Source organism: Meleagris gallopavo, chromosome 4 (assembly GCF_905368555.1).
Source record: "Meleagris gallopavo chromosome 4, MGAL_WU_HG_1.1, whole genome shotgun sequence".
NCBI lineage: Eukaryota > Metazoa > Chordata > Aves > Galliformes > Phasianidae > Meleagris > Meleagris gallopavo.
In genome coordinates, this window is record NC_139407.1 from 32,063,860 (window position 1) to 32,090,639 (window position 26,780).

Here is a 26,780-nt window from a genome sequence, read left to right on the forward strand (position 1 = left end):
TATCAAAGGCACATCTTCCTCTGATCTTTCACTATGTGAACCCAGAATGTATTTTTAATGTATATATATTTTTTGTTGTGATTTTCTGAAGGATTCCTCTCCATTCACTCCATAGAAAAAATTATCTTTGAAGCTCATGTGTAATACCTGTACAAAAGCACTGAATCTGGGGCACAAATGCAAGTATCTAGCATTTTCATAGTAATTTACAATTCTGGTATAGAATCATATAAAATACCCACAAGACCCACAAGAATCATTGAATCCAACATGCTATGCACAGGACCACCTAAAAATCATAGCCTATGTCTGAGAGCATTTCCAAATGCTTGAACTCTATCAGGCTTGGTGCCCTGGGATGTCTGTTCCAGTGCCGAACTGCTTTCTGGTGAAGAATCTTTTCCTGATACCCCAACTGAACTTACACTGACTGAACTTCCACATTGTTTTCTCAGGTCCTATTGCTGTCTGTAATTGAGAGACTGGATAAGTGCCTCACCAACTTGGGAAAAATACAAATCCTTGTATCAGACTTTTGCTTTTTTTTTTTTTTTTTTTTAATACTGATTGATGTTCTATTCTGATATATCTGTTGAATAGAGTACAGGATAGCAAGAGAGAAAAGCATTAATGAGCTATTTCTGTATGAAGAATAATTAAATTGATACAACTGTAGAATATTAAAGTCACAAAAGATCTGTAAAACTACAAATGAGTGGAGAAATTAATGGAAGAGGGAATGACTGCTCTTTGTTTATTTTATTATAAGAACTAGGGCTTTAAAAGCAGCTTGGTCAGCAGCAGGCTCAAGAAGGAAAGACAATGATCACTGAAATACTGGATTTGGGTTAGGAAATTCTTTTTCATCTCACTGGAAATTGTGAGAGTATATTGGGGAAATACTACTCTGTTCTTCTCTAGACATTCATTAATGGCCACAGGAGACAAAATACTGGCTTAGTCTTACCTGGTTTGTGTATTGTCCAGAGAAATATCTCACTATTTCTGCTGCAGAATTTTCAAATATTCAAGTAGTCCTTTGCCAATGGACACTGACTTACCATACCTAATTCCTGTCTTATACAACCTCCTGCTTTTGTTGTTGGTGGAGACACCTCTAAAGACGTGACCTCCACATACTATAAGTGGTAAATTTTCTCCTTATGACATCTCCTTCAGATGTAAGCCAAAGTGTCACGGAGGATAAAAAGTGTCATTATATGTTCTCTTATATTTCAATCACAGGAAATATTTTGTTTAGCTGTATGCTATGATGAGCTGAGTCTTCAGGGAAGAAGGAGTCTTCAGGGAAATCTACAGTTAAGTTCCAACTTCTGGTTTGTGCTGGGTTTGCTTAAATAGTTGTATTCTCTTAATAGGAATCTGGGTATGGGTAGGCAAAGTGTAGATTTTTACACTTACCCACTACACAGGTGTAGTTGAAGGATACAGAACAATTTTCCTGCTTAATCTCAGGCTATGCTTCACAATCAAATTAATAAAGAAAGCTTATTAATATACTATTAATAGTATATTAATAGAAAAAAAAAAAAATCCTGCACTTTCTCCCTGTCTGTTCCTTAGGAATAGGTAAATGTTTTTGGCAGAAGCTTCAAAAAGAGGTGTTGTAAAGCAGACTTCTGTTTTGGGAATCATCAGCCTAAAAGTCACATTTGGCAGAGTCATGTGAGAAATAACAGTATTGTAGGAAGTAGTTCTTTAACGTTAAGCAGAGCTTCTAGTCTCACAAGCCTCTCTAAAAGTAGCATATTACTCAAAGCAATGTACTGTCTGGACCATTTTAACAGTTCTGAGTCTAACTTCGAAATTAGGTACATGTCTAATAAGATAATTCTCTTTAGATCTCTTCTTTTTCTCTCTTTTTTCTCTAAGTTTTACCTTGAAAATATAAGTAAAATGTGAAATTGCTAGTTATTTTTAACTCTGGACAAAATGTCAGCAGAATGTTTAAAAAAGTAAGTCCAGTAAGTCCATCATGTTTTTGCATACAGGGTTGTGTAGGAGGGTTAATCTGTAGACTTAAATAGGGCCACTAGTCCTTTTCTCTTATATTGTTAGGAAGCATGTCCTAATATCAATTAAAACCATCTGTACATGTCCATTTTCAAATGATTTATAGACACACATCCTCTTTCTTCTCAAACATTCCAAGAAATCTTAACCTGGTATGTAGATGTTCCATATTTCACCATAATTGGAAAAAAAAATGCTGAATTAAGTAAGTATGGCATATTTATCCCAATGACTTTATGTGGTGGAAGATAATGAGAGACAGTTGTGAAATCATATGATATTATGATTTAGAATTATAGATAGAGCAATAACAAAGCCTTTTGCAGAATTTGCCTGAGTGAGGGATCTTATTGGAAGTCAACAGAAATTTGGCTTTCTGGAGATCCAAAAGAAAGTTAATTTCTTGAACATCAGCATTTATAAAATTGTAAAGAATTGAAATATGATAATGTCCCTAGAATATTCTTTAAATAAATAAAAAAAGAGATATACTCAGTTCCAGCTTACCAGTTTTACTGGAAATAGCTCTGTTTTGTGATGGAAACAATAGAAATAGGTTCATTTGACAATGATTTTGATAATCTTTCTGTTCTGAACAGGAGAGAAAATTCAAACATTTTTCTTGGGCACATCTGTTATTGCAGGGTGAGTTTTTGTTGTTGTTTTTGTTGTTTTGTTTTTCTGGTATAAATTTATTATGATGTATGCTGAATATAAAGACGGAAATTTTCTGGTTGAAACTATTATACATTTTCCCACCTTTTTTTGTTTTATTTTGTTTGTTTTATTTTTAGTTTGTTGTTGTTGTTTTGATGTCTTTTTTAATCTGTAGTGACAAAAATATAAGGTTATGCTTTTTCATGAGTGGGCAGTTGGTATTTCAGCTTCTATCACTATACAGGTTGACAGGTATGACAGATACTCCGCTAACTTATATATAAATAATAATCGGAACAGAAAGTAGATAGGAATTATTTCCCTCTTTTTTCATTGCCTTTCTGTGTGTTGCAGAAAAGTCTGGATGTCTACTTCAACTTTCTCACATTTATTTTTCTCTCTGAGGACAAACTCTGTATGAAATCTCATAATGTAGAACACCTTGTTGTCAATTTAGAAGAGAGGACAAAGTGACACCAAGCAGTTTCTCTACGACTGTTTTTGGGGTGAAGGATTTTTATGTCTTCCAGTAGTTTCTTGGTCATCAGAACTGGATGATTACATAGATTAGAGGTGTCCAACCTTTTGTCTTGCCTCAGCTACACTGATTAGAGAGGAATTGTCCTGAGCTACAGTTGCTCCGAAAATAATGCCTCCTATTTATTTCCATGGAAACTAAAACAGATACAAAGAGCACAATTATACTATTTGATAAATTGTCAGCTACAAAATAGTAATTTTCAACATAGTCACTGCTATTAGCTATGCATTTTTGCTGTGATGAACAAGAGCGTGCATGCCATGCTAATAAAAATCATCACCAGCAGAGGTGACCCACTGTTGCCATTGCTGAAACTCGCCACTCACTGCCTCACTGTGCTCACATCCACTTTTTATGGAGATCAAGCATCTAGCAAGCCTCAATGAATATCAGTGTGTGGCATTGTTTCTACATGAATGAATTCAATGACACACCTTTGCTTCATATGTACTTCCATGTTAGACACCATTTTGTCACTTGCCCCTTTGCTGCCACCTGACACATGGCAACAAAATGTATTGGAATATTGGCTGAAAGGAGCAACTTCTACTTCCATCTCACCAACATCTGCATCTGACATTGTGGGTCAGCATAACAGAATCGGAGGCATTACTTTCTGAGCAGCCCTTGTGAAATGTACATTATTGTTAATACATAAGCAACAAAACATTTTAATTTTAAATATTAAAATATTAAATAAGATAAAAAAATTATAAAACTAATGGGATATTTGACCTTGTTTTCGTGAAACTAATGCCTCAGGATGGTTAGGTGGCAGTGGCTGCAATTCTCAAGCTCTCTCTCATCAGAGATTTTTGATGAAATTTTACTCTTCCTGTACTTAATCCTTGACAACTATTCACAAATATGTGTACTGTCAAGAAGTGACGACATGAATAAGGCGTGACTGTGAAGAAAAGGATAATTCTCTCTGCTATTCAGAGCACTGTGTTTAGCCAGAATATCAAAATACATACAGTTTACAGAGTGTACATTCAGGGCCATCCCACGTGGAGAAGCCATTGGGACCAGTGGATGGGCCGCTCTGCAGGCTGTGCCAGGCCATATGTATATATATAATAATATATACATGCCAGATATAGATAATAATAACGAATAGCAGTGCAAAATGGTGAGTTGCTGGATTTGTTCATCCAAATAATTCATAAGATTTGCCAGTAGAACTGTATACCTAAAATGGTCCACTGATTTCAGTGGAAGTTTTAAGAGCCTATGGAAAAGCTACTACACTACTACTACTAATTGGTACAACAGTTTACTTTAATACACATTCATGAATTTTTAATATTTGTAATATTTCACTTATTTTCAGTTCCTATGCATCTTCTGTCTATTTGCAGAATATGTGCATTCTGCAATTCAGTGGGAATTTGTTCAGATCAGCAATCACACTTAAGGCAGTGCTTTTATCCCTAATTTCTCGAGTCATATGATAGAGGACCTAATGTTTGACATAACGGGGCTCAGTAAAACTTGGCCACTGAATCACTGGTTCCCCTGAAAAACATTTGGAGGGAAACCAATAGTGCAATATATCCTGCTAGACTGCACTCAGCATATCCAGCCTCCTGGTCTTTCTCTTTTTGTTCTGCCTTACAAAAACCTGGCTGTGCTTACAGAAACGTACAAACACAAGAACAAAATGGATGCACTCCATGTTCTTAAAAATGTCATATCTTGGCTGTGCCGTGTGTTCCTGCTTGGCTGTAGCATTGGCTGTTTTTATGTTGCCTTTTATCACACTGATGCTGCAGGAAAAATCCTACAAAGACATCTGGTTCTTTTGCTATTACCTCTGCACACTTTTTCCATTTATTTTATTTCTCGTGTTTTACTTAATTGAGTTTTAAGTAGCTCAAGTGGTAAAATTTCTGTAATTTCTTTGGACCTCTTCAGTTGTTTATGAAATTGCCTGATTAAGACTAACAAATAATATAATCAAATTAGAATTTCCTTTTCACTTAAATGTGTTCCAAGTTTTATGAATAAACTTTAACTCCTATCTATAAGTCAACATCTCTTTGGAAAACAAGATTCTTAAGGGTTGTGCTGATGTATTAACGTGCATGGAAGCCATGTAACACAATCTCAGAGTACTTACTGAACCTTGTAGAAAGCAAATAATCTGGTAATGGTTATCTTGTTTATGTAATATAATTGAAAAATAGTAATTTTTATTTTTTATTTTTTTTTTTAAGTCCAGAAAGCCTTTAATTGTTGTTGTAGGGGTTTCAGTAGTCCTCAAGAGCAAGAAGAAAAAACAAAAAAAAATCTTCTTGATGCTGTTCATCAGTGTTTCTGGCTTTACACTTTTAGTTAGTAAAAAATGTTCAGTTCAGTTTTCTAGTTCTAATAAGCAAATGTATGCCTTTAAGGTACTTGTTAGCAGCTTTTGAGTTGAACAGTTTGAAAACACGATAGAAAAAAAGATTCTGTTTAATCTTTTGTATCACTGTGGGGCACATGATAACTGGAAGATATTTGGAGAAATTTACGTTTATTTACCAGTTCACCAAAGTTGACAGTAACTAAAAGCTCTGTTTTGGAATAAGGGAAGCAATCTTAATTCCTGGCTTTTGTTCTGAAATTGAATTAATATTTACTTCTATATGTCATCCAGCCAGGATTAAAGTGAAGTTCTTAGTCTGTGCATAGCATTCAGTCTATGTCCTCTGTCCTAAAACTTGGAATTGATCTTTTCTATTCTTTCAAGCAGCTCGCAGTATATAAGTATCTTCCTTGAAGAGGGGAAAAGAGACTTTAACAAAACTCTTAAAACTTTTGATAATTATTTATAACATTTTCCTTAACTCTACATGAGCTACAAAAAAGTTAGCTAAATACTACTGATCTATCAGTGTGGGATTCAGTCCAAGGCCATCAGGTGTCTTTGACAGAAGAAAGGCTAAAAACAGACATTTTGACTTTGAAGCCAAAAACAGCTGATGTCTTTTCACAAATGAGACAAACATTTCTATTCATCAGTGGCATTACAGTCATCCATATGCATGTGCACGTATATTGGATTACAGGCTCCAGTTCTTATACAGTGTTGTTGGTGGGTAGCTGGCAGGAACCAATTTTCACTTTCCTTTTTTTTTTTTTCTTTTTTTCTTCTTTGGGTCCTACTTCATCTTCTGCTCTTCAGGCTGTTTTCCTTTCAAATGCGTGCAAAGTTGTGAATAGAGGAGAAGCATAAATGCTTTGTTTATTCTTTTTTTTAACCAAGCATCAATATCATAAACTTGCTGAAGTTCCCAGGAACAGCTGGAGAAGTCAGGACAAAATTAAAGAATAACTTTAATTAAAAGAAATCTGAAGAGAGTACAACTTATCAAATGAACATAATAATACAAACAAAAAATTTAGGTTTGTTGCTGGCTACTCTCAGCTCAAAAAGTTCCCAATTTTCCTCCTTTTCTGACAGCTTCTGTCCATGTAAGCATGCTGCTGTTCCCTCTGAAAGAACAGCATTTGTATAGTTGGATAAAAGGCTAGAATTTAGCCTCTACATGTTATGCTATTGATATTGTGTTCACAGATCCAAAAATAGCTGTGGATATTGTCTTCAAATCATTACATTTCAGCAGCGTGAAATTATTATGTTGAGACTTAAAATAACTGAAATTCAAATTATAAATAAAATCTCAGTTGAATTTTTCTACATTATTTTCTGAAAGCTGATTTTTTTTTCTTCAGAATGAGATTTAACATTCTGACCTGTGTTATTAAAAGATCTGAAGCATGACTCCATAAGTAATTGTAGGATCACAGAATCATTAAGGTTGGAAAAGTCCTCTAAAATCATCCAGTCCAACCACGAACCGATCCCCACCATGCCCACTGGCCATGTCCCTTAGTGTCATGTCTTCACAGTTCTTGACATTACAGAGACAGTGACTCCAAATCAATTGTTTTTATAGTTACACAGTTAAATGGTAAAACAGAACACATGACTGCTGTTTACCATGGTTAAAGAAAAAAAAGTCAGCATGATAACCATGCTGAGGTACACAACTTCCCAGTTGCTTCTGCTGGAAGAAGTACTCAGAGAGACCTCTGAGAGGAGAGAGATGGCAGACAAAACCTGTTTTCTAATGTGGGCTAGGCAACAAGAAGCTGTTTGTCTGGTCCTGCACTATTCATATTGGTGCATGTTTTCCACCAGTAATTCTCCAGTAGGCAGTGAGAACAATGTTGTTTGTTGTTGAGTTTTTATAAGAAAAATCGGCGTTTATATGCTGCTGACACTTAACTTAAGGATCCACAGTCAGAAAATGATTTCTGCACATTCTACTTTTTCATCTTTTTCTCCCTTTGAATTTCTCTGGTGAGATTATTTATCCTATAGTTTTCTAACTGTAAACTTACTTTCTATCTACAGTAATCTCAGCAATGAGAAAATGACTGTGTGTTTGAAAGCCTCAGTATTGAGCCTCAGCTGATGATTTTACAGTTGGAAAGACAATAAAAAATGGAACTTTTTTAGGCCATTTACCTATTGAAAATTATAATAATTAGAAAACTTTGCATTCATTGATAAGTTAGCAAGAAATCTATCTTCATGGTTTTCAGCTACATCTAGGATATTCTGTAATTTGTTGTTAATAAGCTGGAGGTGTTTTTGCAGCACCACTCACAGAACAACCATCCATTCTGTTCTGACAACAAAAATAGCCATGAACAAAATGGGCTCTTACTGTCTGTGGTCTGCCTTGAAAAGGAAGGAGGTGCAATACACAAAACAGATTATAGAAAAAGACCTACTGGAGTGGAAATCTGTTTGTTCAGTTAATCGATAATCAGAAAGAATAGGAAAACAAGAGAGAAGCAGCATGGTGAATGCAGCTTGCTAAACATAGAGTGAGACTTTCATGAAAGATAGTTAACCTATTGTCTTCTCTTCAAATTCCTCATCAGTATTCTGCCTTACATGGTGGGAACATCTATTAATTACAATTGAATTATCACTAGATAAAAAATGTAACCATGGTTATGGATGATGCACAACAACTTGCAATGCTGCTCGTGCAGCAAAATCACACAAAGAGCCGCCACTTATAGATGTCATCAGTGCATTCATAGCCTGATTCTTGAACTCTGTGATTAAACGCTGCTGAATATCTTCCCCCACTATTCTTTCTCCTGCTTACTTTTATTTCCTGTGAAGATTTGGACCTCTGTTCTTTGCATCTCCTGCCATGGCTCACAATCCTGCTTCTTGGTTCTTTCAACCTGCCATGTCCAATAATCATGCACAGAAAACGCTTATGCAAGCCAGTTGGCTTAGATTTCTGTCTTAAGGGAAGAGTGCATCTGTTTTTTGGATTAAATCATGCTTATAAAGTCGTGCTTATTCAGTTGACAGAAAAAAATGCATAATTTAAAGCTTTCATTTGCTCTTGTGCTAAAAGATTTCAGAGCCTTAATTCACCCTTGTTTTATTCTTCTAGAGCAATACAAAATTAGAGTTCATTATGGTGATCCAGTCTCTCCTTTTGTCTTGATTGGAGACACAGTAAGCTCTTTGCCAGAAATGTCGACTTTCCTGAACAAGCATTTCAAGGCTCGCAAGCTATCTGTTGTTTTCTCAGTAGGCTAATGAGGGTGGATTAGCGTCCATCAGATGTATCCTAGGAATGAGCCAAAAGCTGAAGGGAAAGATAAATTGCAGTGCCAAAGAACTTCCACCTCTGCAGGGACTGACATGAGACACAAGGTGAGAATCTGTACCATTACAAAGGAGATTCTCTTCTATCACAGGACCATGTCCTTAATGTGAACCACGGGGTGACAAGAACTGTTGACTTTTTGTTTTTCTCATTCCAATAACAATTGTTCTCTGGTTAAAGTGAAAGGAAATTTCAAAGTAAAATGTGGCTTTGAATAACAAAATGTTTAATTAGAAAAATGTCAAAATAAAATATATTTATTTTCCTGATCAAAATTAATATATTTTATATATATATATTATATTTTATATATGTATTTAATATAGACCTTTCTGTGTTGTGTGTGAGTGCATGTGTGTGTGTGTGTGTGAAATGTTTTACTTGACCAAAATCTGTGACTTCTATCAGGCCAAGTTTAGCTATAAAATTTTACATGGATCTATTCTTTTAAATGAGACTGAAAGGAAGACTTTGTCAGGAGAAACGCACAGCAGCTCTTTTAAAATGTGTCTATAGTGAAGTTAAATTTTTAGATTTGATTGGCTGTTGATTTATTTGACACGTAGACTGTTATTCATGGTCAATACAGAGAGAAAAAAAAAAAGGAGTTTTATCACACTACTAATCTGTGCTTAAATTTGACTTTGGAATAGGTCAAATGTGTAATCTGGAACTGTTTATTCCCTCTGTTGGCTGAAGAGGCAGTTCAGATGACTGGCTTACACATAGCCATGCATACTGCCACATTTGAAATTAGGTGAGAAGAACCCTGCTTTTAAATCCTTTTGAGGTTTTAGGTTTCAGAAACCAGCAAAGAAGTTGAAAGAAAGGTAAAACTTTAGGTAGGCTTCACGCTCAGAAGGAGCCAGTGCTGACTTGTAGCAAGGGCATGTGAAATTGCAGGTCCCTTCATTCTGCAAGTTGAGACTGAAAAGATCTGCACTGTTGTGGGGGGGTTGCACCTCTGTACATTAGCACTGGCAATGGGTCCAGTACATTTATTGCAAATGAGAGTTAAGGTCCACTGTGGATATCTGGAAAATGTATTGTTCTTATGTTGCATTTTGAATAGAAGTAGTAAGATTATTCACTAATTTCTAAGAGTGTCAGAGTAATTATGTTATGTTTAAAAAAAGTGGTGTTGAAGCACTCAAGAAGCTAAAAGAGGTTCTGATGGAGCAATAGGAAAATGTCCTCACAACTCTGATAGGTGCATTTCTCTACGGGAAGCAACCTGAAGATTGGCAGCATCTTGACTCACGTGTGGTTTTGATAGCATGTATTGTTGAATGAAATGTATTGTGACAGATAGATGTGTGCTAAGATTTATGAAATACGTGGTGAAATGCATAGAGGCAAATCTTCCAGACTGCTGCGTGTTCTTGTACACAGCCTATGTCACTGCAGATTCACTGAATTTTTCCTCTGATAGTTTGGCTCCCACCCCAGTCCCGAGGTCTGTACCTGTCGTGGGAAAAGATTCATTAGTCCATGATGCTCGGTAGCTCTGGGATCCCTTTGTATTAGCCTCAGGGCATCCTGCCTTGAAGTGTAAGTGCTGCAGTAGTTAAAAGCAGTAAGCTGGGCCTCTGCTAGTGTGCATGTTTTACAAAAATAAGAGTGTCTGTTACAGTTCTGGGGCTTGTTTTGGAGTCTCAGGGACCTCTTAATTTGGAAATTCCCTCAGTGGTTGTATCTTTTTTTCTGCCTGGTGATTTTAGATGTTGATAGTTAAAAGGAAAAAATATATTAATTGCTTGTAAGGTGCATAGAGCCAATCATCATTTTAATTATATGTCCAGAACAACGAATAATGCAGCACTTGTATCATGTGGGGTATAACCTGGGTTTTGTCAGTTGCAGCTTTATATTTTAAATGAAGTCTCCCAAACAAAACTGTCTACAACTCCAATTATATGAAGACAGAATCTGGTTCAGTGATTTTCTTAAGTTTTAAAGCTTTACTGCTGTGAGAACAGCCATTGACACAAACAATTCTGTAAATAGCTGAACTCTAAGCTAAAGTCTAAAGCATACATTTTGTATTGCTGATTCATTTGTAGTATTTATCCATATGCTCCAAGAGCCTAGTAATGGAGAGAATAATAGCTTCAGAGCAAAAAACTGTTATGATTACAACTCATTATTATATAATTGTCTAATTCTACAACTGTGGAGAGTGTTTATGTTCTCAAAATTAATTAGTGTGGAGTGTAACTGCTTTTAAAAATGTCATTCCTCTCAGAACTATGTGGTTAGAAATGTATGCCTCAGTGAATATACACTTCATTATTATTGAATATAAAAGTTTATTGTTCATTACACAGAAAATTGCAGTTGAGGCGTTTCACAGCTTCAAGGTTATTATTATCCCTGATTAAATTACAGAAAGACTTTTCATGGGTCAGTAAACTGAAATAATTTTTATTTGCAATGCATTCAGAGAAATATTTATGGAAAGGATAATTGTCGTCAGTGCTTTAAGGGAAAAAATCAGCAGACAGTTTAGAGAAGAGAAATAGAAAAGAGAATTTAAGATATGTTTCTGCAAAACTGTCACTACTGTAATGGAGAAAAATTCTCTCCCTCCCCCAGAAAAACTAACAACTCTTTGCCCTGATGTGATTGGGCCTCACTTCCAGAGATGGGAGATGTGCAGACATTTCCTCAGTTTAAATGAAATGACAACTTCAACGGTAAAAGGAAACATTCTTTAGGATTTCAGTTGCAGATGGTCATGTTGTTGCCTTTGCCTAGTTTTGAGGTAATGGTATTTCCTAAGGCCTCAGACTATTTTTTGTTTGTTTGTTTTTTGTTTTTCATTTGTGGCCTACTGAGGCTCTTTATATTTCTGCAGATCCCCAGCAGCTCTAATGTCCACTGCTAATATTGCCAGCATTTGTTTTCTCACTTTCAGTTAAATAAAAATATCATCAAGTGACAACCTAGGCTTTCTTGGTATCTGCCTGTAACTGGATAATGCTAAATGCGTGGTTCAGTGCCTGTAGCATTTTCAATAGATGATTTATTACTTTGATGCAATTTTTTATCAGCCTGTTTTTGATGGAGTAGAAATTGCATGCCTCGACTCAGACTTTGCTGCAAAGTTCTTGAAATCATTCAGTTGTCTGCAGCCCATGACATCAAAATTAACCTCCTTAGGAAAAGCTGATTTTACATGCAAGCTTGTTGGTTAGGCAAGTATTTTACATTAGTCCGCATAAATTAGAGCTACAACCTAGAACAACTTCTACCCAAGGTAAGCTAGTTGGCCAGCTTTGCTGCACTGACTTAACTTTTCCTATTCCAGGAATAGGAGCTGGCTTATGTTTCTGGCATGGGAAAGAAATCTTGGCAGTTTATTCACTATTGCTGCTCCTTTGAGACCAAAATACATGTTGCTGGCCCTCTCCATCCATTTTCTTCAATCCCTAAATGACCTGTAGCTTTTTTCTCTGATTTTTGTTAAACACATCAACTTTCCTGAAAAAATGTGCACGTCAATAACTTAACTCTGGTACATCATATTTTCCTGTTAAATTTCTTACTAGGAGAAAACAAAGAAGAAAGTGGCAAAGGAAACATTTCAATATGCTTTGGAATATCTATATATGGTTTTGTTTTGTCTCAGCTATTCATGATTGCTGTCCAATCTCAGTTAAATATTTCATGAACCAGAAATATGTAAATGAAATAGGTAAATGGCCAAAGTCTAATTTTATTTACCACCTAACAGAAAGATGGTGTTTAAAAAAGGAATACCCTTTTAAGGACAAATTTCAGAACCATGCTGAAGAATCAGAACTGTTTTGTTTTGTTTTATTTTGTTTTAAATATGGGTATACCTTAAAGGAATTCACATTAAGTGGCTCTGTTAGTCTTTAATTTTATGAAACTACATTACATTGCTATTCTGACTTGCCTTCTATAGAAACGTATGCTATGCAGAAGGCCAGGTGCCTATGTCAGAAGATGTAAATAATTTCCCTTTTTTCCTCTCGTATACATGTATCTAAAAGATGTTTTATGTTATGACTCTTGTTCCAAAGAATAAAAATCATAATAGTCTTGAACATTTTTGCTAATACTCTAATCATTTGCAGAAATCAACAACAAATCTCCATTTTTTTTCTTTTTTTCTGTACAGTCTATGGTAAAAAAATGAGACGCTTCAGTAACGTAATCATCCAGACTCTCTCTGGAAGGTTTTTGTATAGCAATGTTGCATGCCTGCATTGTCCCATGGAATGTGGCTCTCATGGAAACCTCCCAGTTAATTCTGCCTCATTAGGGCATCTCATCAGTTTCTTCTTCCTTTACAAACAAGGCAGTACAATTACTGGCGCTGTACACGTGGGCTGGCATCCTTGTGCTCAGTGATGCACAATTCCTTCCTGCCATGACCTTCTTCTTATTTGTGCTTCTTGGGTAACCATTGACTCCGAAACATCCAAAATGGTCAAAACTTTCCAGAACAGCAGCACAGGGAAACTTAATTACAACAATTTTCCTATTTATACTGGCAAATTGGCAATCATGTCATGGTCTGGATCACAAAAGTTTGAATGGAGACGAGCCTCATAAATAGCATTCTATATTTCTTTTTCCAAAAACCTTTCAAAGTTGATTTTATGATATGCATGTAAGTTAAATAACATGAACTTCTGCTGCTTGAATATGGGGGATTTCCAGAATATGTTCTAGAAATTTCTTTCAAAATTTCCTAGAAAGAAGTCAGAGCTTTGGGGAGCCAGAAGCTAAGACTGACCCTAAGTTTAACTACCTCTGAAACTTCCAGGGAGAAGAGACTTTCATAATCCAAGCAGCCTGACAAGAGTAAGCCTTCTGCTCCAGTTTTATTCTTGAAGAAAAATATGTGCCATTTCAGATACTGAGTCAATACTTAATACAGATACTTAAATTAAATTTTTCTGACCAAATCTTCTCTTTTATTTTTTTATTTTTTTTCCTCACAGAGAGTTGTGTTATATTCTTCTTCCATGACCTTTCAGTGTCTCTAGCTGTCTATCTGAAGTACAGAAGAAAAGAAGAAAGGTACCATGGAATGCAATGTATGGATAGCAACTCTTTCTAAATCTCATTCTGTACATTAGATTACTGTCATTCTATAGGTTTCTCAAGGCTTTGCTAAAATGAGCTTTTCATTGGAAAGATATAGAAGAAAAGGCTGAACCTGATTGTAGACTACAGTAGTGCTGAGCTGAATGAATGGTTTTGGAAATCCCTTCAGAATATCTCCTTTCTAATTACAACCTGTTTTCGGGAAAAGTCATTTTGACAGATATGGCCAAGCCTCAAAAATGCTTCCTGGTTCTAAATAGTTACCAAACTTCTAAAAACTGTTTTATTGTTTCTCTGTTTTGTAGCTGAGCACATATATCTATCAGGACAATGCATAGGTACTGAGCATGTGAACATTACAATCTTTTGTATTTAGAAAAAGAAGCTAGGTATCACTGCTAAGAATCTTGACTCAGTAAAAAGTGTAACAGTCTAATTACTAACCTATTCCAATCAAAGATTTATTTTCTTTTTTACCTCTCATAAAATCACTGATAGACTCTATCCTAACTATTGGAGAGAGAAATCCATTTATAAAAACAAAACAGGATTAGGATTGCTAGTGGAACCATTATGAAGTCTGGATTAAACCAAATGTTAGAAAGTTCAGTATAGTGTTTACCTATGAATTAGAGGGAATGAACCTCTAAAAATTTTAATTGTATAGGTTGGTATGTTAGTTATTAACTCAATTTTTTTTTTTTTTAAGTTCATATCAATGCTTTTTTACTCTGATGTTTTAGCCTAGCTACACCATTTTCACATAGAAAACTGAACATGCAGATATTTGTTTTTATATTCTTTGCTCATGCGTACTTTGTTTTATTTACATGTCTTCCTGTAAAGCATGAATGATGGCATAGTGCTTTACTCTTGCCATTGAGGTATTCTGAATCCTTCCAGTGGAGAACAAGGGATGAAAAAGAGACAACACACCTGTGTGAGCTATTGTTGCCTTTAAAAATCAATTCCGAGGTGGGAGTGAACTGGAATACTGTTGTTGCAAAAGACACTGTTTCAGAAGTCATCTGCTTTGACTCAGAAGAAAGCTTATAAAGCAGTTTCCCGTAGATTAATGTCCAGTCCTTGGTTGATTCTCTGGTGACAGAAAAGTTTCTATCTGATTTTTCGGAATGCAAATATTTTCATTTGTTTGGTCTAGTGCAACATGACAAGAGATTTGTCTGTGAAGGATGATTTTTCTTTCTTCAATGATGAAGGGGAATTCTCCACACTTTTTATAACTCAGTGTCACCTTGGAGGCTGAATGAGATTTCTGCCTTCAGAGATGGAAATGCATTATCTTGTTCCTTTAATACAGAGAGCTAGAGCAGAGAAAATCCCTAATCGTATCAATGACTTTGTTGAATTCATTTTAGCTCAAGAGTACTTGGATAAATATGTAAAAATTTTTATGTGGATTAAATACTTTATTACGTGATATGTTAGATCTGTTAGAATTCATTTCTATTTCGATTAAAAAAAAAAGCATTCTGAAAAATGATATTGGTTTCACATATAACATGTATCACTAACACTTCTTAAAACAAAAATTTTGCTAGCATTTTGACTTGTTCTACAATGGCTGAATGGGAAAACTGTTTCACTGTGAGGGCAGCTACATTAGTTTTAGTAGAAGGGATAAGGTGGTGGTGTAGACAGATTACAGATGTTTGTTTTATGTGACAAAATGTTAAAATACCCAAATACTCCTACTTTCATTCCACTAAAGCTATTACGTATGGAGCTCTTTTGTGGATGAAATATTTTTCTAGTAATTTGTACTTTCTTTTGCAGGTTTAACCATTACAAAACCACTCTATACAAAAATCTCTGTGGTTTTGTAGCTGCCTGTGCATATATATATCTTTTCTTCCATTGCTGAATAACACCTTTGACATTTGTAATTTGTGCTCAGGAATTGAATCTGAGTTTAGAAACGACAGATGTAAATATAAATTTGAACGTTTGTATTTTTGCATACCAGTTTGATTGACTTAGTCTTCTACCCCACAAAGGCAAGTGCTTGGAACCTTTCTACTTCCAAAATATTTTTCATTCTGAGATTACCACATTAAATAAGTGGATACTTGATGCTCTTCACTATCTCAGTATAACTAAGTTAGACTTTATATATGAACTCAGTTGTAGATTTTATTTGTCTTGGGAATCAAGTCAGTGTGTAGACATTTCCCTTTCTTAGTATTTTTCTACCATCTTACATGTAGGAGGGAAACAATTTTAAACACCCCTACACCCCCAAATGATTAATCACTGCTGTACCACAGAGATTGCAATCTATTGTCATTTTCTGCATGTTAAAGCTGTTACTGCAACTGATAGCATGCAGTCTTTACAATACAGTCCAAAAGAATATAAAACCATTAATCTATTTACATATGTTTTAAATTACCCAGTGAAATTTAACAGAGGATTGGCAATGTCTTGTTTGAAATTATAAAGGGCTCTTCTACAGCAGTTGCATACAGTGCTGTTGTGTTCCATGGCTTATATACAACTGCAACTTGATTTACCTATTAAGGGGCATACAAAACAACAAAATGTGGGGGAAAATATGTGAATTTGGAGACTGCGTGTACAATGGGATCACATTAGGTGTTTGGTCATAACATTTCAATCACACCACAGTTGAAGCGAGAGCATTTTTTCTAAAATGAGAGAGAATCAAGCCATCTCTTATCACTGGGTAAATCATCTATCTATTCCTGCATGTGCTAATAACAGATTTATTCTTCTTGCTTACTTCTCTACTTCCATAAATCATACCATATAAAGATAAATCTTGTTACCATCTGCATAAAAAAGTGTAGTCTGTCTTATATTTAGTGCAAATATTTATCTATTATATACATACCTGTGCGATAGATATATTTCTATTCATATTCTCACATGTTTTCTACATAACATTTTTGTATTTTTAAACAAATAAGTGTATATAACTTTTTAATTTGATTTTTAAGATACTTTCAAAATTTCTGCAGTTCAGGTCCACTTTTTTTCCCCACCATGTTTTACTAAAATAAAAGTTTAGATTTTTGATTTTAGATTTACATAGTGTGAGGAAATAGAGGTCTCCTCATTAAGTTTATGGTCTCCAGAAGCAGAAATATCCTCCTTTGAACTATCCATGCTGTTACCAAAAGGATGGGAATACAGTTCCTTCTTCTGGATAGAGAAAGAAGTGATCTTACCCACTTTTTTTGACAGCTACAAGCATATGAGACCCTGTGCTGAAGAAGATTCTACTTTTGGGTCTACTTTTGGTTCAAGTCTCAAAACTTAGGAGACCTAGTGTTTGAATCAGGAGTAGCATTTGAGTTTGTCAACATCAACACAGATTTTAAGTAGAAATTATATTTCTGTTCAACAGAACACAATTGTTTAAAAATGTAAGATGTGAGCTGCAACTATTACTTGCATAAAATTTCAAAAATAATTGGCTTTTGTAGCTTTGTAGAGTGGAAGACCAATAGTGGTAACTGAGAACAGACTTAGAAAGTGGAAACTTCCAACAGCTTAGAATTACTCGTTTCCATTTGGATGTGGATTAGAACATTTAGAATTTCAATGTTGATTTTCATAAACGTACAAAAACTGAAGAGTCTTTCTTCGACAAGCTCCAATTTCTTCGGTTATTGTTTTCCTTGTTTCTTTTATTTTTCTTTCCAAATACTATCTGCAAGTCTTCAGCTCCCAGGGAGTATAAATCTTCCGTATTTTCTTGCTCAGGAGTGCAAGAACTTCTGTGAAATTCTAGGTGTTGATAAATTCTATGTGTTGAATTTCTCATATTCTAGGATTCTGTTTTTGCAACCTACCCCTCTTCAACAGCATTTTCTGGAAATGCTGCACTTCAGATCTGTCGGGGAGGCATCAGAGGTGCGTAATAGTCTGTTGTGACTGGAGAAGTTGTAGAACAGGAGAAAGAGAGAAGAAAAGGAGAAGGTTCAGGACAAGAAAGGAGATACTTTTTATATGAATACAAAATAATTTCTCAGTTTTGTTGTGTTCAGAAAGTGGTCAAAATGTAGGTAGAAGAAACCTATGTTCTTGTAAGGACAATTTAGCTCTGGAGATGCTTACTGAAGAATATCAATTTCAGAATGCTTCTAGCCAGATTCCATTTATTATCAGTAGATTTTGAAGTTTCAAATAATAGTGTGCAGGTTTTATTTCTCACTTTCTATTAGTGAATTCTGTAGAGTTATGTGCTTTTTCATTCTGTTTTCCAAAATTTCCAACACATGTCTTGCCAGCAGTAAAGATGATTAAAGGTTTCTGAAGAAGTAGACTGCTGCTGGAAATCTGAAAGGGATTCCACCGAAATGCCAAAAGTCTATGGAAAATATTCATGGTCCCCTTGTTACTGGAAATGCTTACAGACCCTTCTTGAAGAAATCTTTGGCAATAGGGCTATTTCACTGCAGTTTTGTGTGATTTCTCTGGAATAGGCAGGATAGATAAGTGAAATTCCTACAGGTAGGCAGAGGAGTTTGTGAGGAAGGATGAGCTTGGACCTTCCTCTTGGCAATGTTGGATAGCATCTAAAGATATGCTAAATATGCATCTAAGACACAGCCTGAATGCACTTCCACAGATTCTCTTTCCATTATTCCTGTTGGTTCCCACTTAGTTTTTAGGATAGTGTTCTTGAGCATTTCCATCTGACTCTGAGCTTTTAGTATTTTTCATCCTAACACAGACTTCACCATTATAACTTGTTTCCTTCTTACCTTCAATCTAAATTATTGCAATGCACTCTGCTTGGTATATGAAGCACCGTTTGTTTCGTATTCATCATCAAAGTCTCTACTGGGCTGCAACTGAAAAGTTCAAATATTGCACTGATGTATGAATAAGCAGAAGGGTTAGTGTACTTTCAAACAGTATATTTTTGATGACAAAATATCTGTGCTTCAGCTTATTGAAAGGAATTAGTAGAGTTTTGAAAGGGTTTTATGGTATAGTGGCTGGCTTAGCAAGGAACTGGATTTAACACCAGGAAGTAGTTTCTTGTTCCAGATTTCTCTCTCTGGTGTTGGGTACCATATAGATAAAATACCTATTTATTTGGGATTTATTGTTCAGATATTTTCTCCTTACCTTCTTAGTAATAGGTGATAGAAATGGCTTTGCCAATATCCAGTAGTTTATAACATTTATGAATTCTTTTTTTATGCTTTCTGTAGAAAGGTTTAGAATTAATCTTTATAAAAAACTCTTCCCAGTTTGTTTTCTTGTCGTTGGCAGAGAAGTGCAGCCATAAGCCTTGTGATCTTCATTCAGATGTTGGAAATGTGGAATTAGTAAAGCTGCAAAGCCACATGGTGATTTACTGATTTTTTATTTTTTTCTGAACACTTTTTCCCTTGCGGGCCAGTTTAAATAGTTGTTTACATTGCTGAATCTCAGGAAAAGACAGGAAGAATGTAGGAACATTTTTCTTGGCTAAAATCCATTTTCAAATGATGCTACCTGAGTACTGTATAGGAAAAGAAATTCTTTTTTATTCCTTCAGATCTGATCAGAGGCTTGTAACTTTGAGGTGATACCTGGCATCGTTTTGATGTATTGTTTACTTTTAAGTCTTCGTTATGTTCTGGAATGCCTTTTAGGAGTCAACATGTTAAAGGCTTCTCACCCTTACTCTTATGATAGTCTAAGCAAATAATTAACTGACATGTCTTGGAAAGACAGAAAAAGGATGGCTCTTTCATTACTAATATTTTACTGTCCATCAGCTAGTACTCTTACAGGACATATTTTGACCACATTGTCTATTCAAGTGGCTTACAGAACTATGCTGAAACAATTACCTAATGTTACAAAGTGATGAAGAGGAGCTTAAAAATATTCAGTGCAAGCCACGCAAACAATTGAATGCTCTTCTTTGAATTTTCTTTTCCAGATAAGTCTCAGTCAAAGACAGCTTTACCTTACCCCTCAGGAATGTTCTGTTTGAAGCAGACCCAGCTAATTCATGAGTCATTACGGAACAATTTGCGATATATCCCAATCCACATTGCACTTACTCTGTATCACAAGATGGGACAGACATACAAGATATTCGCTTATGTCAAATGACTCTTACACAGTCCTAATGACAAAGTTACAGTAGTTTTTTTAATGGTCAAGATGATGCAAACTGGCACAAATTAAGCCTTCGGCTGAATCACTCATAAAGTAAATAATCTCTCTAGGCTTGCCTGAAAAAAATATACTTGCGAATGGTATTAATCATGCAAGAAACATTGGATGGAACATCACAAACTCTGCAGTTTTCACTATATTAATATTTAAACTGAGCCAGTTGCTGTGGAACTCACTGCTGTTGGGATCTACTGCACAAGAACTATAGCCTTTTGATTGCATATTGAGTCTAGCCTGCTCAGATATTTTCAAGGCTTCGATATTTTTTCCAAGCTACAGATATATGCATTGGAGTATTTAGGGATGTTTCTGTTGGAATTGAATTTGAAAATCTCTCACTGCCACAAATTCATTTTATTTAAATGAAAACAATTTTTTTTCCCCCTGGATTTAACTGGAAATGAAAAAATTTGGCCATTGGTATTTGCTACCAAAATCTTTTACAGGTAGTTTAATAGTGATGCTGTGATAGAGCCAAACTTATCTTTAACACTTCTTCCTGTGATTTCATGGAGTTAGACCAGGCTTCCAATTGCAGAACTCTACTGAACAGGAGCAATTAGCAGCAGCTGAAGATCTGGCCTATAGTCAACAATATATCCTAGGATTTTTGTTGCAGCTTAGTTATTACATTGCTCAGATCAGAGGAGATGCAAATTCTAATGGTACTTATTCTTTGCACTATCTCTGAGCTTAGGTTACCTACTGATGGCTTTAACTCAATGTATACTATGCAGTGTCTGACCACAGATTCAAAACACGGTCCCTCTCTAATGGGACTGACAGCCACAGGCACGATAATAAAGACGTCAAAACAAACAAACAAACAAACAAAAAAACAAACAAAAAACAGTGCAAAAGTCTTTTTAGTGGGATAGTGATTCTGGGGTAAGATAAAAGACGCAAATATTCAGAGGTGAAGCCAGAGATTCCTGGAAGAGTGGGACAAGTTAAATATATGATTTAGAGTGATAGTAAGATGAAATGCTACTGTGCCAGCAGGAAACATACTCTCTGATATGAGGAAATTCTGGCTCGAGATGTCCTGTTACTGGGTTACCATGTGATGGTTCTTGTATTGATGGTTCTCAGATTAATGTCAGCGCACCTTAGGATTTTTATCTTCAAATGGAGAACAGCATTACTTTTAAATGCTCTGAGATATCTAGATAAATAGGCATAGAAAGATGAGATTTACAATAATGGTATCAATGGCAAAATTTTCATGATTTTGAAAAAGGAAATTCATGGTAACTATTCACTGTGATGAAATTACTTGGAAAAATAACCCCAAGATTAAAGTAGGTGGACAGCATAGGAATTTTTCAGTTGCAGAATTATAGCTTTGTGTGGCTGTGAGTAATGGAAAGCAAAGTCTTACAGTGAAGACTAAAGAAAACTTAAAAATTAAACTATTCCTATTCATAAACTCTTTCTTTTTCTACAGTTTTTTTTTGTTTTGTTTTTTTTTTTTTTGTCCCTCATTGTCTTACTGTTGGTACACAAGTTACATACAGAGGGAAAAATATAATTTTGAATTTACTTTAAATTTTAGTGGCTAAACTTCTGTCCTTACTGTGTTTAAATAATGTCGCTTATCTTAACTATCATCTTTATCTTAACAATCATCTTTACTCTTTGTAATCTTCTCTACTTTTGCATTCAGAGTCAATCTGCCTGACAATGTAAAAATGAGCAAATGCAAGGCAAGATATATATACATGTGAAGAGATACCTGGGCATATGTGTATCTTCCTCATCATTGTGTTTCAAAAACATGAAGAATGCTGCTGAAGAAGCAGTTGTGCTGAAGGCTTGGGAAGACATTTTCTAGCTATTCTCCCAGTCTGGTGATTGAAAATCCTAGTCATGGTCCAACTGAAATAATTAAAATGGCCACATCAATCCTTTAATTAGTTGGGGCCCAAACTTACTACTGAAGTTAGTAACAAACTCTTAAACTGCCTCTAGCAATTACGTGCCTTGGATCAGTGTATATTATGGGATGTTAAGTGCTTTGAAAATTTAAGTATCTGTGCTCTGGTGAGCTCTGAGATGTCATACAGAAGATTCGCAAGATACCAATCTGATTACATTTTTTGCATTGATTAGACAATGGTTTCTCTATATATTGTTTCTATGATTATTGCATATTACCAGTGCATCTTAATACTCTGCTACTCTTGAGATTTTTTTTTCTTTTTTTTTTGCCATAATAATAGATATTTTCCAAACTAATTATTTTTCCTGAGTTAAGAAACCCACTTGGTGTCAAATTTGGAAAATTTAGTGCAAGAACTGTGCTTTGTTTCCTCATTTGCATTTCTTTATTTTGCAGTTCTTACAAGTAAAGTTGCCAAATGAATCAGTATACACAAAAGTTTAAAACTGTTAATATAAAATATAATGATTACTTTGTATTCCCTTTTGTCTTGGGAAAAGTCATCTTCTCCTTCACTGTAAAATGAGAACAGTAATGTTTTTGTATTTCCCTAACCATTCTGTTTTCAGGATAACATTGTCCCAGCTATGATGAGCATTTTCATGCATGAATGCTTTTGGTGCAGTCACTGAAATTACCAATTTGATGAGCTGGGGTTCAAAAATCTATTCCCAAGTCATTTCCAGTTCCTGTTGAACAGAGGTGAACACATGGGGGAATGTAAGAGAACTGAGGCCATGAAGCTCTTCCTAATATCAGTGGAAACAAAGACCTAAGCCTAACACTTCAGCTTTTGGAATACTTTAGCTTTTGACAGCCTGACAACTTTCTAACATTATCATGTTACAGCTATTAGTCAGAAACCCCTGGACTCCTACTCAATCTTTATGTGGGCAAACTTTTTAGAGCTTTAACAGAAGAATGTTCTTTGTTATGGTCTGGACAGTTACAGAAATGGAAAACAATTGGAAATCAGATCCCTTAATGAAAGTTTAAGGGTTTACAGTGGAGTTCTACTGGAAACAAATCAGTATTTGAATTTACAAAGAGCATTTTTAACAACAACAAAAACAAACAAACAAAAAAACCCACAAACACACAGAAAAAAACACCAATAAAACATTGATACATTAGTGTGAAAATCTAAAAGTTGTGTGATTGCTGTGTACTAGTTTTCAGAAGGTACTGGAATGAAAAGACCAGATAACACAGGAGGGATGTTCTTCTGTAACTGTCAGACAAGGAACAGTCATACAGACGTGTTTTCTGTTACTTGTTTATAGGTGGATTATTTGCTGTAACGTTCACTCGTGAGACCAATTGAAACATCAGGTTGCAATCCGCAGCTCACCAATTTTATATTGTAAATATCTGAAATACATTCTAAGTAATGCTGAGTCTGTAATTATGACACTATTTATTAAATTTTGTCTAGACCACCTCTTACTGTCATTTCTTTTTATGATAATCTTGGAGATTGCTTCTGATTTGGGAGCCTCAGCATGTGCAGTTTGTACAAGCCTCACCATTTGCTTGATCTTCACATGCAGAGCAGCTGAAAATGATGGTAAGTGACAAATTGTTCTATGCTCCTTCTCTTGTAGCATGTGGGCTATCATTTTGACAGCTCAGAGTACTGTGCGTGGTATATGTGGAGAGATGCCTTTAAAGGACTTAAAGTTTGTTTACTGCCTATCCTGAAATGTTTTATTACTTGCTACTCTATCCATCACTTGGGCATGGTAGCACTGGCATCTTTCCCTCAAAATTCCTGTTCCTGCAGCACAATCCTAACTGTGGTGCAAAGTATTCTGAAAACATGTTGTGATATAAGTACTGTAGATAACTAAATGCATGGATAACTTTTGTTTCTTTGTTAATTTTAGTGTAAACTATTGCTTAGTTTATGTTACTAATTTTACACTGTGGTTTACACTGTTGAATCAGGTATATTTAACCTGTTTGATTTCTGAAGTAATACTAAGTATTATTTTGCAAAAGTTATACTTTATTTGGTGATGTCCATTCTTTCTCAATATTATTTTATTTATTTAATTAATGCTAGTGATGAATTCAATAGGATGAGATTTTGAAGTTTTACCTTCTACTTTTACCTGTTGGTCTTGTTTCTGTAAATGGTGAATGTTTTTGTGGCTGTGTTGTTGGATACACGTTGGGGTATATGATGATTGAGAAGTGTTTTGTGTTAGAAAACTGTGATGTACAATTGACAATACATGAGTTGCTAATCTAAGGGGTTTGAGAAAGGAATCTTCAGGAAGCTAAAGAGATTCTTGTGTTTGAATGCAGCTTAGTTCCTGCAGCATCACAGAGTATTGCATATGCTATATAAACGTGGGCACGCCTGTGTTATACATCCAAAAGTAGTCATACAGATTACTTCTTTGGTTTTAGCTGCTTTAACTATTCTTTCAGATGCATGCTATCTTTATTAAATCTGTGAAATAGTAAGTTTACTGTAGCCTTACAGAGATTTCACTAAAAAGCAAAACTGTGGGACATCCCTTTTCTATGTGTAATCCATGCTTTTTTCAAGTAAACTGTACAGGCAAATTCCACCATTAATGGTGTGTAACCTCATTAATGATTTAGGCCAGAAGCATCTTAAATTGTGCTTGCATTCTTCAAGATAATTTAAAGCACTCATGCTAGATGTTACTATTTGAATATGTGTCCCTAAAGCATACATTAAATGCATTAACAGATTTTGGACCCATTAGCTTGAAATGAAAGGGAGATAGGGACCTATGGGGAGAAAGCAACAACACTGAAACTGTGAAGTAATGATGAAAAGTAGAACAGCCAACATATTGATACTTCTTTTTTGGAGATTTGGGAAACTTGTTGAAATTTTTTTTTTTTTTTTTTTTTTTTTACTCTTGTGTTTTATAAAGCATTACCTCTTTTCCTACTAGTACATATCATTTAAAGGAAAGACAGCTCTATTGTGTAGATGGAGTCTACAGTGGTGAAGAGTATGTGTTGATTTTTTCTACAGAAAAAAAGAGTTACATCTGGAAGACAAGCTTTCAAAAGCATTAATCACATCTCTTGATTTTCCTTTTTATATGAGGAATTGGAAAATTATGTAAATTTGTAAATACTTTCACTAGAACTAACAGTGAATTGGATAAACTTTAAGTTTTTATCAGTTTCTTTCTAACATTTGTATCAGAAATTGTTACTCATAAGTTCCAAACCATTTTTTTTTTTTAAAAAAGATTACATGTGTTTTCCTCTGTTTATATTTAAACTATGTGAGCTGAGACTGAGCAGGAAGCAGAGGGGTAACAGACTCATACTTCCACTGGTTAAGAGCCTGATCTCATCTTTGAATTGCATTGATTAGGAAAATTTATGGAATTAATCCAAAGTTATGGACTAATGAAAAGTGCAAATGGATTCTGGAGGAACTTAGGGACCTTGTGTCAGTAAAAAGTAGATGAAGGGGATCTTTAGGAAATGTCTGAAAGTGATTTGATTTTGTCCCCTAAAATCAAAGCTAGGAAAAGAATTGTATGAGTTCTATTTTAAAAATTTTATTAAGCCCTGGAAGTCTTTTCAGGTTGACATACTGCAACAAAAATTCGTTCATGAAAAATGTATCTTTTTTTACTCAGAAAGGGTGTGAAAAATACTTCAGATAGTAATACAAAAAGGGCTAAAGTTTCTAAACCAAAACTCCTAGACCCCAATACATTTGAGCACTTCCATTTCTGTAGGCAGAAGGGAATTCTAACCCGTACATAAAAATACATGAGCACACGCTTAACTTTTAGCAGGTATTAAGACCCATGCAGTACGTTAAGACTTAAGTATATACTTGCATCTTTGGGAATTGGAGCCTGCATCATGTTAACTTCCAAGCTGAAAGTTTCATAATGTGTTGAAGGTGGCCCAACAGTCACTGACCAACAATACTAAGTACTTCCAAAGCAGCAAGCCAGATAAAGACCTGGTTTAATGGGATTTTGAATTGCAATAAGTAAATTATAAAAAACCCTGTTGACAGAAGCCTCTGGGCCGGGTCCAGGCCTGAAGCCAGACTGAAATTTCTCATATAGCAGGTAATCAGTAAGATGAGAATCCAGCTGCAAGGAGAGGGCCTCTTTTACGAAACAAGAAGGTACTCTGGGAGGCAAGCTTTATCCTGGTGACCTTTCTTTGGTAACACAGAATCAATCAGTGCTCTTCATTATCTGGATTTCAAAGGACTCCAGTTAATTGGGAGAAGCTGATTACATTATTGGAGCATATTACTCCACTCATCACATGTGAAGAATGGATCATTAGGTTTACCAACTACCATTTAAGTATTTCAGTGTAAGCAATGCCCATAAGTAATTTCCAATGATGGATAATTGGGCATAGTGGGACAAAGATTACTAGACTATTATTATCACCTTTGTAGTGATCAAACTGAGTGATACGACAACATTTTAAAACCATCTGAGACTTTTTTTTTCAGATAATCTCTTAGATTACCCATGTAAAACCAATGAAGCTGGTGTTTCTTTGTCCTTTGTGATAAAATTTTAAAATAAATTATTTCTGAGGTTTGGCACATAGTGCAGCACACCCAGACACCAGCTGGTCTGATACATATAGGTAATCAAAGCTATCAGTCTGCCACTTACCC

General features: G+C 35.2%; 1 protein-coding gene across 50 annotated transcripts in view; it reads left to right on the top strand.

The window, feature by feature from the left end:
* LOC104910702 (uncharacterized) overlaps positions 1-26,780 on the top strand; it is a 158,977-nt gene that overhangs the window by 9,612 nt on the left and 122,585 nt on the right. For 18 of the 50 annotated variants that reach the window (XM_085222761.1, XM_085222760.1, XM_085222775.1 and 15 more), the window contains exons 7-9: positions 1,246-1,316; positions 2,630-2,679; positions 23,556-23,687. In XM_085222761.1, coding sequence (XP_085078887.1) covers positions 1,246-1,316; positions 2,630-2,679; positions 23,556-23,687 — 253 coding nt within the window. Of the gene's footprint in view, positions 1-1,245; positions 2,680-8,706; positions 9,573-13,652; positions 13,762-13,901; positions 13,998-14,853; positions 23,484-23,555; positions 23,688-26,780 lie in introns of those variants that run through there. The other 32 variants (XR_014883006.1, XR_014883007.1, XR_014883011.1 and 29 more) reach the window with 20 other exon arrangements.